We start from the raw sequence: 17,114 nt of genomic DNA, 5'->3' as shown, positions 1-17,114 counted from the left end.
GTAAATACTTTAAAAGAAGATTTTTTTTTTAATATTATTCTTCTCAGATGAAAATCAGTGCAAATTGCCACCATGACCATTCTTGTCTCCCTACTGTCTACTTGTCTTTATTAAGGATAAACCGGGTTCTTGAATGCCTCGCTAATTCTCTGGTGAATTCTGCAAATAGCAGCTTCATCTAAACAACAGATTAACTAACACAGTTCTTTTGATTCAAAATGCCAGGTATTAAAAATAGATGGTCACTCCACATGCTCCATCCCTGTCATTCAAATGAAAAGTATTAGGAAAGAGTGTCTTGTGTGCTGTTTGCAAGAGTATCCAGGGAGCTGGATAATGACAACAAAGGAGACAAATAGTGGAGGATAGTGGAAGAATATACAACAATGTTCAGTGCAAATCAGACGAGGAAAGAAGAGTATTTCCCAGCTCACTGATCATGAATTGCCAGAAAGAGTATATGAACCTGCACTTGGACAGCAATATTAAAAGTTTGGACTTTAGATAGTACCTAAAAGTGAACACAAATCTCCATGAAGAAAAATCCAGGCAAGCCCTTGTGCTCACAACTGTTTCATTTAAAGTCTTAAGAATCATAGGAAAGTACTGGTGACTGAACATCACAAAAGCCACAATCACAGGCTGAGTCCTATTTAGCAGTTTTGGTCCTACCTTGCTGGTCAGATGTGCTGGCACCACTTCAACCTGGAGCCCTCTAATTCTACACTTGGCTGTCATTTCAGGGGCTCCCCTATCCTAGAAGATATCAGGGGTAACAAGCACAAACTGAAACACAGGAAGTTCCATCTGAATATGAGGTAAAACTTCACTTTGAGGGTGACTGAGCACTGAAACAGGCTGCATGGAGAAGTTCTGGAATCTCCCTCTCTGGAGATACTCAAAATTCACCTGGACACAATCCTGCACAACATGCTCTAGGCGTGTCTGCTTTAGCAGGGGGGGTTGGACTAGGTGATCTCAGAGATCCCTTCCAATCCCAACCCAAATCATCCCACAATTCTGTATTTTCCAGCTTACGAAAGGAGAAATAAATGACTAATTAAGTAAATCTCTGAAGCTGACAATAGGCTAAAGGTTTTCAGCAGATCACCAAGCTGGGATAGTCACACAAACTACATGCCTTATAGAGCTATATTATAGAAATGATAAAAATAAGTGCAAAACAGCAGAACACAAACACCTTCAAACTAGACAGATAATTTTGTTAAGAAATTTGAAAACAAAGAACAGTGTGGCAGGAAAATTAAAAGAACAGCAGTTAGATCAGAGATGACAAAAAAGACTGAAGGCATTCATATGAAGGACTTGAGGAAGTTTAAGGAAGTGTCATTTCCCTCACCTTGATTTCTAAATTTTGAGCAGAAACTCAAGCAGGCAGTGACTGTGTTTATAAAACAAAGCATGAAATGTTTGTACTTCCTTATGTAGATAAGAAACAGAGGGCAAGTGACATGTTATGGGAGGATTAAAAGACATCTTAATGTGTGAAAGTTTAAATAATAATAATTATAATAATAATAGATACTGTCCAGCGAAGATGAGAAACCTTCAATGCTGTTTCTAGGATACCTAATGCTACGCAAGTCTCTGAAGTTACTAATTCCCAGGTACATACAAATGGGGGTTACAGTAACAGCACATTAAGAAACCTTAAGAAAATAATATATACAAATGGGAAAAATATAATTCCTACTGCTTCAACTGAAAAACAGGGCACTATTACTGGGCTTCCAAAAAAACTGAATTACTAATTTACTCTCTCTTGCCCCTGATGGTTTCCATTTTCTATTTTGACCTTCAATCTTATTACTTAAAGAAATATAATAAACTGAAAACCATCACACACATTTTTTAGGAGTATTTTATAGAGATAGCACAGAACATAGGAGACTGTATCAGTTTAAGTGATAAGGGCAGCATATCCCATAGTATGCTATAGTAGCCTTGTGGTACAGTAAACACAACTGTGTGGTGAGTCTCACTGAGTCAACATGGGATTCCAATCTTTATTTATTTTTAAAAATTTAATGCAGCTGGAGCAAAGTGCAACACAAAGCCCAGATGCAGAAAAGAGCTTACAAGATGAGGGCTAAGACTAATCGCTGGCTCAGTCTTTCAAAAGCTCTAGGTTTGTGTGATTGAGGGCTTGGAAAGTCATTTCTCTACCATAAAAAGTGATGTTTTCAACTGTGGCATGGTCAGTAGTTCTACCTCAGAGGGCTGTACTTTTATCTTTACTTGCATCTTACGGCAATTTTAATGATGTCATCCAAACAATCTCAGTTTGCAAGAGGATGGGGTGTTCTATGGAACAGCAGAAATAAACTTTTTTGAGGTCAGGGAACCAACTGCTTAGTTAATTTAAGTAACTGGAATACTTTGATGCTCAAACAGGGAAAAATTGTTAGTAGCAGGATGTACATAGCACCGTGCTTCAAGGTGTTTCATGCATCCAGTCAGCTTTATTGAGGAACTAAGCTTGTGAAAAGTAATAAGTACACCTTGCTTCAAATATCACTTGCAATAACTGCTTTAGTTACATTTCTGTGTTTCTGCTGCCCTAAAAATATCTCCATGGGAGATAAGAGAGGTGCTAGAACAACCAGATGGCACTTGCTTATATTTATAACGATTACGTCTGGTGATAAACTACACGAAACATGATAAAAGAATAAGAAATTCCTGCACTTCAGTGAGGAATAAAGTTTTAAAACTAATTTTTGATGTTATATGGTAACCTCAAGTAATGGTTTGCGACAGTAAGATGGACAATGCAAAAAGTTGTCTGCAATTTGCAAGATGTAGCCCTAAATACATGAGAAACAAGCTAGCCTAAGTCCTGATTTTAGGTATATTCACACACATACATAAATATTGGCATATAAAAATAATTCCATCATTACAAAAGTACAGTGTTTTGCAGAATCAAGGTTTATTCAGGACTATTTCCCCTCCTACCTTATCGTGGAGCAACTAACAAAAACAATACTTGCAAATTTACCAAAAAAAAAAAAAAATCATTCTTTTTGTCTTGGTTCTGCTCCTGCAATGGCTAAAGTAATTCCTTATATCCTGTGAGATTTTCTTTTTACACCTTCCTCTAGGAGATTTGCACATATAAATGCCATTAAGACACAATGGATTCTTCATGTTCACTTAGAAATTAAAAGGTACCAAAACCCAATGCTAGGCATGGCTGAAGAGATCCCAGATCCTCATCCACTGTAGAGAAATTTTTTGTCACTTATTAGCACCACTTCCCTTTGGCAAGGTAAGAACTCCATGAATGTTTTTTTTTTTTTCTCAAAACCAATAATACCTGGAATTTATTTGACTAATGGGGCAGTATGTCTAATGCAAGTATTTACACTTCAGCCTGTTACTCTTTCAGTCATAGGAACCCACCTCCAGAGAATGATTAACCTCAATGAAAACGAAAATAAACCAGATAACCACACCCTCAAATGCATCTTTTTATATTTGTTCTAAAGAGAGTTCTAGAATACCAAAACAGCTTGAGGGTGTTTACAGTATAACATTCAAAGGTAAATGAGATATTTCACACCAGGTTTCCTGCATTCCAAGCTTTCAGCTGCTGTGTTACACCTTTTTCTGCAGGACTGAGGACCCCATTAAGAGAGTTATCTCCCATGAAAATATTTTCTCGCTGTTACTATATTTTAACACAAAAACTATCCTATTAGGGTTTCTGCAGTTCTGGGAAACAATCCTGTATTTCTTGCCATAAATCATTCTTGTTTGTCAATGCACCGTCTGTGCTACGTACACCATGCTTGGACATTGGTGGTCACACCAATGCCAAATGGGGAAAGTAAACCAAATGATACCTGAAATTCCTCACATTATACAGTGTTAAATTATCCCTCCTTATTTCTTCAAGCTCAGCTCTGCCTCACAGAAACGTGGAGACATTGACACGAGCACTTAGGACGTCTGTAAGGTTCAGAAAATGATGCCTCATTACCACTCTTGTTTTCTCTTCTTCAACCCTTTTCTGAGGCCCTGTCTCTTCTTCTCCATTCCTGCTTTCATGCCCTTCGTTGTGCTTTCACCTCTGCTCCTTTCACATGCCACACCGGTAAGTTAACACTGCCCCATTTAACTGGGATCATTTTTCACCCTATCTTGCTGCTTCCCTTTTCTCCTTTTACTTCATTTTCAAATGCCACCTGTGAACTCCTCTCCTCATTTCAAGCTCTGAAATCAGCTTCAAATCCCCCTCCTTTACTCAAAAAGCTCTCACAAAACCCCAATGACCCAATTCTGACATGAGTTCAAAACCAACTCTCTCCTGACCCGCTCCCCCCCGGCACTGCCACCTGCCTACTACGCTAAAGGGCCTTTTCCTCCAAGTTTCCACTATCTCGACAGCAACTATTTATGGCAGCCAAAACATTTTAGTATTTCCTTGCTGCTCCTAGCCGGGCACCTGCGGTCCCCAACAGGCTGGGGCTGGAGGCACGGGGCTTGGGGCTTTGGTCGAGGCGGTGATCAGTCCCAGAAGGGCCCCAAGCCGGGTGACCCTCCCTCCGATTCCCTCGCAGCGCTGCCGGGAAAGCAGGAGGAAACGCGCACCGGCCCTAGCCAAGACCGGGCAGCGGCCAGCCCGAGCGCCGTGGACCCGCCGGCCGCGCCCTCCCGGCTCGGGGCCGGGCTGGGCCGGGCTGGGCCGGGCCGGGCGGCGGCTCCGCCCCGCTGCGGGGGCGCCCGCGCGGCACAGGCGGCTCCGCTCGGCGCGCTGACGCCGGCGGCGCTGGAACACCTGGCGGGGCGGCGGCGCCTGCGGCTCGGCCCTTCCCTTCCCTCCCCTCCGCAAGGTGAGTGCGGGAAGGGGGGACTCGCTTGTCTCCGTGCCGGGGCTGGGCGGGGAGAGCTGGTGCCACTGGTGCCGAGCAGCTCCGGGTGGGCGCCGCCTCCCCCGCGGGCTGCCCGGTCTGGGCGAGGGAGGTGGCGCGGCCGCTGGGCCTGCCTAGCTGGTGCCCGTCAGCGCTGTAGCCACGGCCGGATCTGGTCAGGGTGAAATTTCCGAGACACAAGATGGCATCTGTCCCTCCTTTTGCCTTGTGTTCCCCTCCCGCCGTGCGGTTGTCTCGCCATGATTATTGCATTTATCCGTTTGTGCCTCCCGTACATCCTCCCTGGCTCTCTGCCCGCTGGAAGCGGGGAGGGAAACGGCCGGTTCTCCTCGGCGGTTTCCGGCTTGGCTGCTGGGCTGAGGCGCAGGTTGCCCGGCTGCGCTCCGAACCCTCCTGGGGCCGGCCGGGTGGAGACGGGTGAGAGATCAGGGCATCCTCTGATCAGGTAATGTCACATCTCGACCCAGCACCGAGGCAGTAACAGCTGGTGAAATGGCAATTCAAGAACGCCACATTTACGATTTAAAGCTTATAATTTGTGAAAGGTTCATCTTGGTAATCAGATTTATTTTGCATCCATCCACCTGACCGATGAAAGCTGCTCTAGTCTTTAGAAGAAAAAAGGAAAATCGGATATTACTTGAAACATCAGGTCAGTTTTTAGTAACAGAAGGTGAAGGGCACTGTGCTCTTTTTTGTCGATATCATTATGTGTATGTTCAGTGCCATATGTAAATAAGCCTCCTGTTCCACAGTTTTGTATAAAGCTGATAACCTCAAGGATCTTCATGACCCCTCTTAAAGCAGTAATTCAGGCTTTCCTTAGTTCAAAGGTGTAAATGTGAAACTGATTCTCGTAATCTCAGGGTTACATCCTTTAAGTCCCTAGCCCCACGTTACATTGTGGTAGTATTTTGGAAGCTTGGCATTGGAGTTACTCTTCTGTTCGGTTGTTTGTAATACTTTTCCCCTGTCTACAAGCCTTTCATTAAACCAAGATGACCTTTTATTTTCATGAAGCACCTGTTTGTTGGCTTTGGTTCTCCCCATGTTTGCTTGTTACCCTCTTTCTTTCAGTTTTGGGATAGATTTCATTTAATTTGGGTCTCAGAAAGCAGCTGTGACTCTTGTTTCAGAGTAGACTTCTTGGAAATAAACTGTTCTTCTGTTTTGCTCTAGCAAGACTCTAGTAAGGACAAAACTGTGTTTTATCACTTTTCCAAAGTGTTGGACAGAGAAAATGTTGGGCTGGATTTTGGCATCTGTGGTGCAGGTGGCATTTGGTTATGGTCTTTTATCTGTTTTTTCTGATAATCCACTCTTTTTCCACTTGGTCTGTCTAGGGTTCTCAAAAAAGGAGTGGAAGACCCCTTGGCTGTGCTATCTATCTGTCACAGATCTAGGAGTTGCAGTTCTTACTGGTACTTAGCATGAAGACCAGCAGCACCTCATTTAGATTTTACCAGTTTTTTTAACTGCTATTTGAACAGCCTATTGGTTTAAACTGAGTAATGTAATGGTTTAAGGTTAATGTTAATACCACTGAAGGAGGAATTTAGTGTCAAGCCACAGAGATCTTTTGCGTAGTGAGCTGCCATAACTGGTATAACCAGTCACGTTTTGCACATGACAAACTCTACTGGAGGATAATGTGGCAGTTAAATGCTGCCAAACCTCAGTCTAAATGAGTTTCTAAAGTTTCTTTTCTGTCAGAACTTCATGGGTGAAACATCATTGTTTCCAGAAAGGTTCCAGCACTTTACTCAAGAGTTTAGATGCTGGTCATTGGAATTTGCTTTATTTTCAGTTGAGAAAAAAAAAAAATTAAGTGGTTTTTAGAGAATGGTGCTTTCTTCTACTGTGTTTGTTGGAGTTGAGATTAAAATATAAATGTTGCTGGAGATTTGCAGATTCAAGAAGATGAGCTATGACTTTGTGGAAGGGCAAGATTTCTTTAACATTTTTCTTTCAGAAGTTTATATTATTGGGCAGTGAAAGGGATCACATAGTGCAAAGTCAAAATTCCTGTTGAACGCTACTGCAGGGTTAGGGTTTTTTTTCCCACCTTAGTAGAGTTTCAAGCCCAGCCATCTTGCCAGTACTTCTCTGTTATCTGTACTTCACATGGTTATTAAATTGTTCTGATGATTTCCCACGTAACCTTTTCTTGAAGAAATGAATAATAACAGCTCTTTTCAGTCTTCAGCTAGTGTTGAATGCTGTTGGTACAAGTTGGCGGAAAAAAAATGTGCTAATATCTCATCTGAATTAGAAGACAAAAAATACTCTCAAAGACTTTTTAATACTTTTTATTCAAAATCTCCTCGAAGAGTACTGCTCTGTAGTTTATTCTTCAAGGTGTTTTGCTGCCTCTCAACCATAAAATCACTCTACAGACAAAATTATGCCACGTGATGCAGAAGCATTAAAAATACAAAAGCCCAGAGAGTGAAGTTTGTTAGAGAAAAACTAAGCAGTCAAGAACAGTAGAAACATTTGACCTTTTAAGTGTTGCTAGTAATAACAGTGTCACAGTAGTTTTTCCTGTGACTATTGTTAGCCACAGCAAACTGAGGGGCATTTTGACCGGTTATGCAATTGCTTACGTCAACCTTGAGAACTGTCTGTACCAAGTCACTGAAACAGTACTTGGGTCCCTCTTGCAAGTAGCTTCGTAGGGATCACCTCTGCTCTAGGAACAGTCAGCTGGTGTGCCAGGATATTACTGAGAGCGGTAATATAAAAGTTGAGTGGACTGTGCATCTGTTGAGAATGCGTAGCCTGTACTGATGGTGTTTACTCAAAGGGCAGTGCAAGGAGCTCACTGTGTATTGTTGTTGCTGTGCATGCTAAGGCTGTTTTGTTAATTGAATCTCTTATCCACAGATGTGAAATAATCTCTAAGAGAATCTGGAGAAAATTATTTTTCGTGTTCCCTCCCCCGCCATTGTTTCCCCTTGGGTGTAAATGGCATTGCTTCCTAGCTTCTGAATGGATGAAAAGGCAGGAGGGAGACAGAAACATGAGAGGGTTGACTGTGCCAACAAATAGGGTATCTAAATAAGAGAGCCATTACTTTGAAGTTCTAAAACCTTATATGTTTGTATGTAATATACTATACATGCAGAAAGAGTTCCATGATTTTTTTTTTTGTTCATTCACTACTTTTCCCATAGTTTCTACAAAGGGAAAGTTTCCCAATATTAAGACTCTAGACTGATTACAGATATAATGTGTCAGAAAAACAGTCTTGTCTCTTATAATCTGTGTACAGTGCATGTTCCATATGGTATTTTCTTTAATAATATTCAGCTATTAAGTTTACAAATACTGGTTCTTAAACTAAGAGATCAAATGCGTATTACAAAACAATTTGATAGTCATTTTGAAGAAACAAAGCAAGTCTGCATTTAGAAAAAAATTAAATCCTTGATAATTCATATCACCAGGTTTCTCATTTGCAGTGAGCTTAAACCTGCCACTCAATGACTTATACTCAAATTATTCTTCCATAAAATGCATGTAGTACTTGCAATGCTTACCTGGTTGTCTCACTGTTCTCCACAAATGTAAGGAATACTTTACTAGTGAAATGAAAGATGTTATGTGAGGGAAAACTGCTACTGTGTACTGTCCCTGCATTATTTCACAATAAGCAGATGAAAAATAAGTATTATCTGAAAAAGGAATTTTAAATTAATTTTTTGTGTGATTAAATATATCTGTGTAAATGATAAAGTTCTGTGTGCAGATGAGCTTACCTAGAAAGTGCTATTGTTCACTCATTAGTCTTGGAACTGTGAGTCTACCAGTATTTATTTGAAATATTTTGTTCTGAGACTGCATATACTGTGTTGTGACTTCATGTACCATTCTTATCAGTGTTTTTCGAGATAATCCACTGTGTTTAGGAGTTTTTCATTCAACTGTTTAAAAAAACAACCAAAAATACCCCCAGCCCAACTCCAAGTATTATTTCAATGCATTTTATGCTCTAGAAAGGAGATCACTTATGCCTACAAGTTTGGTCTGATAGTTTTTGGAATAATATGACAGATATACAGGACCAAATAGACACAAAATTATTTTTTTAGAGAGGAATGCTAACTGTTGAGTGGCTCCTTGCACTAACTGGGGGCAAAGCCAGGTTTTAAAAAACGTGGTGACATAGTGCCAATTTTCTGCTTTTTCATGTTGGTTAAAACTTACCTGTAACCCACTCAGGTACTGAAAACCAGAGTGGTTCAGATGGATTGACACTCTTTAGTTCTTGGTATAAGTGAGCAATGAACTGTCAAAGTGTAAATTTGCAGTTTGTCTGCCACTTCTATTAACTTCTATGCATCAGAGTTTGGAATAGAAAAATAAAGACTAAATGATAGCATAAGAAACATGGCCCCAGATATCATCCTTTTTTTTAGACTACACCAGAAAATTAAGTAGAATAATTTCCTACATTAATTGTGTATTCTGAAATTAGAAGTATGACAGTTGTGTTTTGGAAGAAAGTAACTCTTGACAGTACTCTCTGCGATAGATGTGACCCATATATACCCTACACAGAGTATTAAATAGAGTCAATGTAGAATTGAGTGAAAGACAGGTGTCAATAGTACTGCTGTTCATTTGGTTGGGTGTACTGTTTGCAGACAGGTGCCTAGGTAGTGCTATAAAGTGACAGAAAGAAGACCCAAATCATTCAGATTTCTTCATACCTTGTACATGGTTTCTTATGGTGCAAGTCTCTAATCATGCAATCTTAGACATTTAAGATACCTGCTGGTATTACTGTGGTTTGTTCTCCACACAGTTTACTAGCTTGAAAAAGAAGGGATTGTTGTATTGGGTCAAACAACCTCCTTGGAGAACAGACTCCAATTTCTTTGATACTTCTGTTGTTCTGAGTACGTGCTTGGGATTTTTTGGCTAGGGGGGGTGGGCAGAGTAGGTTAATTCTTTGAGGTTTTTTTAAATTCTTTGAAGGATCAAGACAAATGAATAAATGTAATGGAATAAATTAACAGTTTGCTGGGATGTCTCATAGGCCTTGGTATAGAGGAGAAGGAAATGGCAAAAGTTGTGTATAGAAATGTTAGTTCCAGAAGTGTTTGCAGTGGCAGAGAAAGTTGGTTCCAGGGGACTTATGGGATTTGGCCATGGCCCAAGGACAGTGTTACTCAGTATGCTGCTGACTCTTTTTTTTTTTTTTTCCCCAGTAATTCAGTAGACCACCGTGAAATCGGAGTTCTAAGAGAAGTGGAATAGAGCAGTGCTCTCACAGCATGGCTTAGCTGTGTTTTTCAGATGCTTAATGCAAAAAGCATAATTTCTGTGTGCACAGAGCACAGTGGTGAGGCTCTGCTTGAGGTGCTCCGTGTTGCTCTTTGAAGGTTCTATTCACTATCTGTACAGGAACTTAGTCTTGAAGGGCTTGTATGGTAATTTAGGCACTACAGTTAGATAATTGCAGTCAAACAGGATGATTTTTTTCCCCCTCCCAGAACCTCCCAGGTGTATGAATATAGCAGGAGCCTTCACTGTGTAACAGATGCCATTTAACCTGTGCTTCTTTTAAGAATGTATGAAATTTCTTTCTAGGTGTCAACTTCTGAAATAGATTGAAAGAGTAATTCTGTTGATACTGCAATCTTTTATTTCTTCTCCTGAGAACTTGTGGGTAATCTCCAAGATAGACACTTTCCAGGATAAGTAGTAAAGCTCAGGATCAGTCTGAAACAAAGGATTAGACAAAAAGTTGTAATGGATGGAAGGAACTGCTAATGCAGCACTTACAGACCAATTTGCAAACTTTTTGAATTATTAAACAAGTGCATCAGTGAGTAGTTGAACAGAATAAACAGACTCCTGGATTTAAAGCTAAGCATGGATGATTCTGCAGGATTAGAGCATCAATATTGAGAATGAAGAGCTTTAGAGGAAAAATTAAATCTTGTCGTTTGTCACAGATATAGCTTGAACTCTAGATTCATTTTAGCTGAATTACAGTAGTAGCTATTCTTGTAGTTAAGAGTAGGAATACTTCTAAGTCTGTGTCTAACCTTGATGGTGAAAGTCCCAGACTTCAGCATTCATGTCTTTTCCTGCATTGACAACATGGATAATTCAGATCTACAGGCTGTTAAATTCTCTTTTACTTGGGAAAGGCAAAGTCCAGTGCCATTTGAAGCTCCTGGTCTGTGTGTTTGTAGACACACCAGAGAAGATAAAACTGTACCCTGTCTAGTCTTCATCTTGCAGTGAGACTGCTTCTTGTTTTGCAGACCCATTTACTTGGTTCAGTTTGGTCACAGCTTCCAGGGAGCAGAGTGGAGGAGATAGGTTGTCAGCCAAGAGGTGTTGGAGGCACAGATGGCCTAGATTCCCTCACCTAACCACATTTTCTTCCCTTCAAAGTATTTTACATAAATGAAACTATCACTCTTTTATATATAGAAAATTTTTTGTTGTTACTTAGTATCACTGTACTATTACAGTATTAAAAGTTTCTTGGAAGATTATTCATTTTAATAAAACTGTTGACAAAAGTAAGTCAACTGCAATGGGTGATTCTGCCGTATTTGAAGTTATAGGTTTGCAAGGATTTTTGGTTATGGAAGTCTGTTGGGATTTGAGGAGCCACAGAACATATTATCTGCTTTGAAAGAACAGCAGACTCAGAGGACAGTTCTGGCAGTGAGAGTGCAGACTCATCTGTGTGTTTTGATGAGCATATTGCGTTCATATAAGGGTTGCTGAATTCTGCTGTGCTGCTTGTTCAGTTCCCTTTCATTGTTTCTGGATGTATCTCAAAAGGATGTGTTGTTCAATCTACTGCCTTCCTGCATTACTGCTGGGTCATCTTTGGGTGTTAGATTTGCTCTGTACATCAGCATTTACAATGTTTTTACAAGGATTTCAACTCATCTCTTTGTTCTGAGAAGCTGTGATTAGATCAACAGTTTGTTTTATATACAGTCTTCAGAGTTTAAAAGATTCCTGTTTGATGTCTCTGGTTGCATCCTTATTTTTTTCCATGTGATCTGTTGTCTGAGCTAAGAGCACAGTAAGAGCCATGTAACCGATGCTTAGACAAGAAGAGATACTTGAATTAGGGGTAAAGCTTTTGTTTATTGGTTTGGTTTTTAAACTGATTTCCTCATAACCTTGGAGAGTATTAAGATCTGAACGTTACCATGCCATGTGGCACTTCTTAGGCTCATTGAAAAAGGGAAGTAAGGTGGCTGACACTGGTATACAGACTTATTATCAATGTAGCTGTTGGAGAGAAGGCACTCCTACAATCTTTTCCTTATACAAGTAGAATCTAAAGATTATTCATAAAGTTGTTCAGCTCTTGGGAAACAACTTATGCTGCATCAAAATATGATAAAGCTAAAGAGAAGCAAGCTTGTACAAATGCTGTGCAGAGCATGAGCTGGAGGGTAAGCCTAGGGTATACTGCAGTTCAAATCACACAAAACACCATGAAAGCATTTTCCTGTCTGCACAGAAAAATTTACATGTTTATTCAAGTGGTCTTGGAGAATATAGAGAATCAGAGGATTTTCCATAGGAATAGAAATGCCACTTGCTGACAAATGTCCTCCATCAAGTTTTGTTCCAGTGTCATAGGTAATAAAATTTCTCTGTAGGATGATGAGTATGGGAGAAATAACATGAAGTTCTGTGTGCATTTCAGGTATTTTGGCTTCCTGTGGAAATAATTTGTGGGTGATTAGTCTACCACCCAGAGGAATTCTACCATAGTTGGCTGTTTGCAGGACCATTTTGGTTTCAGCGTTTCTTGTTACCTGTGGCAGAGCGCTGCCTGAATTCAGCTCCATTACTCCTGAAGCCAGGCTGAGTCTAGAAACAGTTTTGATGTATTTCAGTGTCCAGGCTGTGCCTGTCTTCTCTGGCATCAGTCTGCAGACTGGATGGTTTGTGGAAAGTGGTGCTGAGGCTTCTTGGTGGCTCCTCAAAAAAACCTGTTAGGGGTTTTCAAGGTTTTGGTAGGGCTTGTGACCCCACCTGGTTCTGTACTGGAATGGGTCTTACAGTGCTGTGGTCCCTTGTGTTCCAAGCAGACTTGTTATGAATAGGGCCAGCTCAGGTTTAATGCTTAAAGTGAGGTAGCATTAATCTCTCTCAAAACACTGAGAAGCACTTGCAGAATTACTGGAGCCATGAGTGGACTTCTTCAGGAAGCCTCAGATCCATCACTATGCAGTACTAAATGTGGGTTTGTGTACAGTCATCTGTAGTGTGGCACTGCTTTCTCTGGCATGATAAAACCAGCTATGCTTGCTTCCGACACCCACGCCCTCATCTAGAGTATCCCTCCCTTTTGTTTGTCAAAATAAAGTCTGTCGTGGAGATCGCAAGTGTTGGGTTACTCTTTATTGTCAAAGATCTTGGAAACTTCTCAATACAAATGCTTTTCTATAGAGTAGTGATTTTTTTTTTTCTTTTGTTAATCATCGTCAGTATAATGCTATTTATTGAAACTTTTTGTTTGTTTGTTTTAATACACTGGGAAGAAAACAAACAAAAAAGTCCCTTACATCAACTTGTTGTGGCAAATTAAGCTTGTTTTTATATCTAAAACTATATGATAACATAAGTGAATTTTAAATTTGACTGCATCTTTTTGGGAGAGTGTTGGGTTCAAGTTAGTGTTGTGCTTCTATTGTAGTCAGCTTTGGCAAAGACCAACTGGCTTGTTAGTTCTGTTCGGGACATTTGTCGTGTTCTTCGAAAGCATAACACAGTTCAAAACCTAAAGTAGTGAGAGGTTATGTGCTCATTCTTGGTCTCTCTCTGCAGCCTCAGGCCAGCATTTTGTGACTGTAGGGATTCTTCATTACATGGCTGTGAAATGTTCCTTTTAATTCTTAGATATGTCCCTGGGCTATTTCCAGTCCACTTTTATTAGTATCTCTCACTTTTTGAGACTAGACTTAGATTTTGGTATTTCTTTTAAAAAAATCTCACTGCTTTCAGCTAAGCCATATGCTTTTAATAATGTCCTTTGTTAGAGCTGAACCAGTATCTTAACCCTCTTTGGTTCGTGGACTTGGAACAGACAGTAACAACACATGTAAATCAGGGCCCTGTTAAATTACTGCAGAGACAATTTATACTGCACATTATTTTTCAGCAACTACACTTCTGTTCACTCAATGCTAGTGCTCACTAAGCTGTCTTTGCAAACTGAATTCTCATTTAGGACCAAAAGTTAGCTCCATCCTAGTAATAAGTGGGCCCAAGGACTGAGCTTGTGTCCTGGGCTGCTGCTTGTTCCCACTGCTTAATTATAGCAATCACCCTGGCATGTTTTTATCTATACTACCTAGAGCGCTCAGGGACTTTTTTCCCTCCTGGCATGTTTTGGGTGATATCCCATGCCAGGGGCCATTTCCAGCAGGCAGCATAGGTAAGACTCCATTTCTGTTTCCTTCCACCCTGGTTGACCATAGGACACCATCACAGCAGGTCTTGTAGCCTCAAACACCTCAAATGCCATCCTGTCACACAGCAGAACAGAGAATACATGCCCTCATTTTCATACCATGAAAATATTGTCCACTTTGAACATAAAAATTCCCACAAAGAATATTTTCAGGGCATATGGATGCTATGTAGGACCTGGAAGAGTGTAACTAAGAAGATCTGAGAGTCTAAAGGTAAGGTCAGATGTTTAGGAAGAAAGAGCATGAGCTATACTTGCAAATGAGAACTGTTTCACCATGACCCTATTTATTTTTTTGTAGGGACATTGGTTTCCAGGAGAAGCAGGTGGACGTGTACAGTGAGTAAGGTCAGTGCCTTACACCTTTTCCCCGTATTGGTCACTTATACTTTGTTCCAAGTAATATACATGTTATTCCACCTAGATAGACTGTTCTTTACTTCCTGTCAAGCCAAGTGTGCTGCTGAATAACTGAGTCATGGATGTGTATACAAGCTCAATCCTCTGGTCTTATCTCACTCACACACCCCCACAGTTGACTTAAGGAGGACCAGTGTGAAAACAGTGAAGTCAAGAATAAAAAGGTTTTAGAAAATGAGTTCATAGCGCCTGTGCCTATGGCTCTAGAAACAAGAGCAAAGCAGTCCATTCTGTATCTTGTCTGACTCAATGGTTCTGTAACACAAACAACAATCTGAAACAATTATTTCTTCCTCTTTCTTTAGCTGTTGACCCTTACATTTAAGCTCTGGTCTGAAGGCAGAGTTAGGAATTTTCTCATGATCTCTCCTGCAGTGGTTAAGAGCATTTCACAAAAATTGCAATTCAGGCAAAATTCCTGCTCTGATATAATCTTGCAGTATGTCATGGAACTTTGCCAGGAAGTTTCACAGGTACTGACAGCAGAGAGGTTAGACTCAGAAATCTGGGATTTGGCTCCATTCAGCTCCAAATGGAAGTGCATGTGCTTCACGCTTGCAGGAAGCATTCAGGTTGTTTGCATTCCCTTGTTTGGGTTCCTGCAATCTGTTCCAGTCCTTTTGCCTCTCCAGTGCTAACCACACTGTCTGTATGCAGTACTGTGCTAGGTACGTTTCCACCATCATGGCTCCCCTTTGTAGCTCCTTTTCTTTCTCACTTGGATTAGTGCCAAAGTTTAGTTTCAGCACCATTACCTCCCTAGCTGCTTTTTCCATTACTCTTTTCTTAGTTAGCTTCATACCTTAGTGGTGCCTGTTGGTATGTTTATTCTGTGCCTCTTCTTGTCAAAGGCCATTCCCGAGCAGCACCATCCATCTCACCAGTTTAATTTTGGTCTCATCCAGACCCTGCTGCAGTGCCTCCGTTCCCATGTTAACCGTATGCTGAAAAACAGTCCTCTCTGAAAGCAGCAGAGGAGAAGCCTCTGGCTTGGCTGTTAAATTTGGCCTGGGAGGAGTGTGCTTAGGTACTGGTGGGAAGTGATGTGTATGCCATATGGCCAGCTCAAAGTATCCTGGGAGACTTGAGTATCCAAACTGGGGATAGTAATTTATAAAATCTGAAGTCCTAATGCATACAAATCATATTCTATCCTTAGGAACTGGGGTGTCCCTCATAGAAAAACCGTCTGATCATTAAATTTCACATCTGTGACTCAAGACGTGATGTAACTAGTGTTTTTAAAAAATAGATCACTGCAGTATAGGCAAAAAAAAAAGATAAAAAGTAACTGAATTTTGTTGTGACTAAAACTTGGAGGAAAAAAAACTTGACTGAGAGTGATACCCAGCATGGACAATTTTGGCATGCCTCCTCAGAAGTCACTGAATTTATGACTGGTAAATTTTCTTTTGCTTGAAAAACTTGCTAACACAGAAGGGTTGGCATCACTGATAGCAGCACTTATATCCATTTGTAATGGATTTTTGCAATAATTTTGTGTTACACAAGGAGGGCATTTGGCTCACAGATTGAAAAGTTTCCTTTTATAACATGGTAAAGTAGATGCTGCAGCATAGTAATTTTCTGAGAGAAAAGATACAGAATTTCTAGTGTTTAATTTAAAAATTAAAGATACTTGCATTAACTGATAATTTCTTATTTAGGTGTCTGAAGAAAACAAGAATCATGGAAGGTCATAAGTAGTAAGTATCTTGGTAATTTTTTTTTTGTTTGTTCTAAAGAGCTAACAGTGTTTTGTATGTGGATTTGTTCAGCTGGTTTATCAGTCTCGTAATTCAGGAATCTATATTAATCCCAGCACTTTTAAAAATCTTTTTGTGACCTTATATTAGCTCATTTTTATTCCTTGCACTATGCCCCCAGAATTTCTGGTGACCTCAGTTGAGGTAGCTCTCAAGGCTGGTTAACATCAGATGAATTATGGTGTTTTCTTCACTTGTCTACTGAAATGAGGTGTCAGTTACTTGCACAGCTGTAGCAGAAGTGAAAGCACACAACTAGCCAGGCAGCTAGGGCCCTTATAATACCTTGTGGGAAGTTTGATGGGTTTTTAAAAATTATTCATAATGCAACACTTTTTTTATTAAAGTCTCATATTCTGTTTTCTTATCATGCAGGAGGATTTTTTTTTTTATTAGAGGCTGTAAAGTTTGTATTTTCAAGGTGCAGCATGTATCTGGTCAATATAGTCTTCACCTAACTTGATAGGTTGTGTGTTGTCAGTGTGTGTAACGGCTTGTTTGTACAGAATTCCAAATAAAACGTGGTATGTTTTGTACGTTTTTTTATTTTCTGCTGTA

The 17,114-nt window shown here is 40.3% G+C and overlaps 1 protein-coding gene across 4 annotated transcripts in view; it reads left to right on the top strand.

Annotated features, from left to right (window-relative positions):
- The first annotated feature begins 4,817 nt into the window (after window positions 1-4,817).
- LOC138106382 (islet cell autoantigen 1-like) overlaps window positions 4,818-17,114 on the top strand; it is a 68,802-nt gene continuing 56,505 nt past the window's right edge. For all 4 annotated transcript variants that reach the window (XM_069006908.1, XM_069006907.1, XM_069006905.1 and 1 more), the window contains exons 1-3: window positions 4,818-4,859; window positions 14,672-14,718; window positions 16,458-16,496. In XM_069006908.1, coding sequence (XP_068863009.1) covers window positions 16,480-16,496 — 17 coding nt within the window. In that variant the 5' untranslated portion in view covers window positions 4,818-4,859; window positions 14,672-14,718; window positions 16,458-16,479. The remainder of the gene's footprint in view (window positions 4,860-14,671; window positions 14,719-16,457; window positions 16,497-17,114) is intronic.

The sequence above is a fragment of the Aphelocoma coerulescens genome, chromosome 2 (assembly GCF_041296385.1).
Source record: "Aphelocoma coerulescens isolate FSJ_1873_10779 chromosome 2, UR_Acoe_1.0, whole genome shotgun sequence".
Lineage (NCBI taxonomy): Eukaryota > Metazoa > Chordata > Aves > Passeriformes > Corvidae > Aphelocoma > Aphelocoma coerulescens.
Note: the sequence above shows the minus strand (reverse complement) of the source record. Positions and strands in the feature narration are given on the sequence as shown.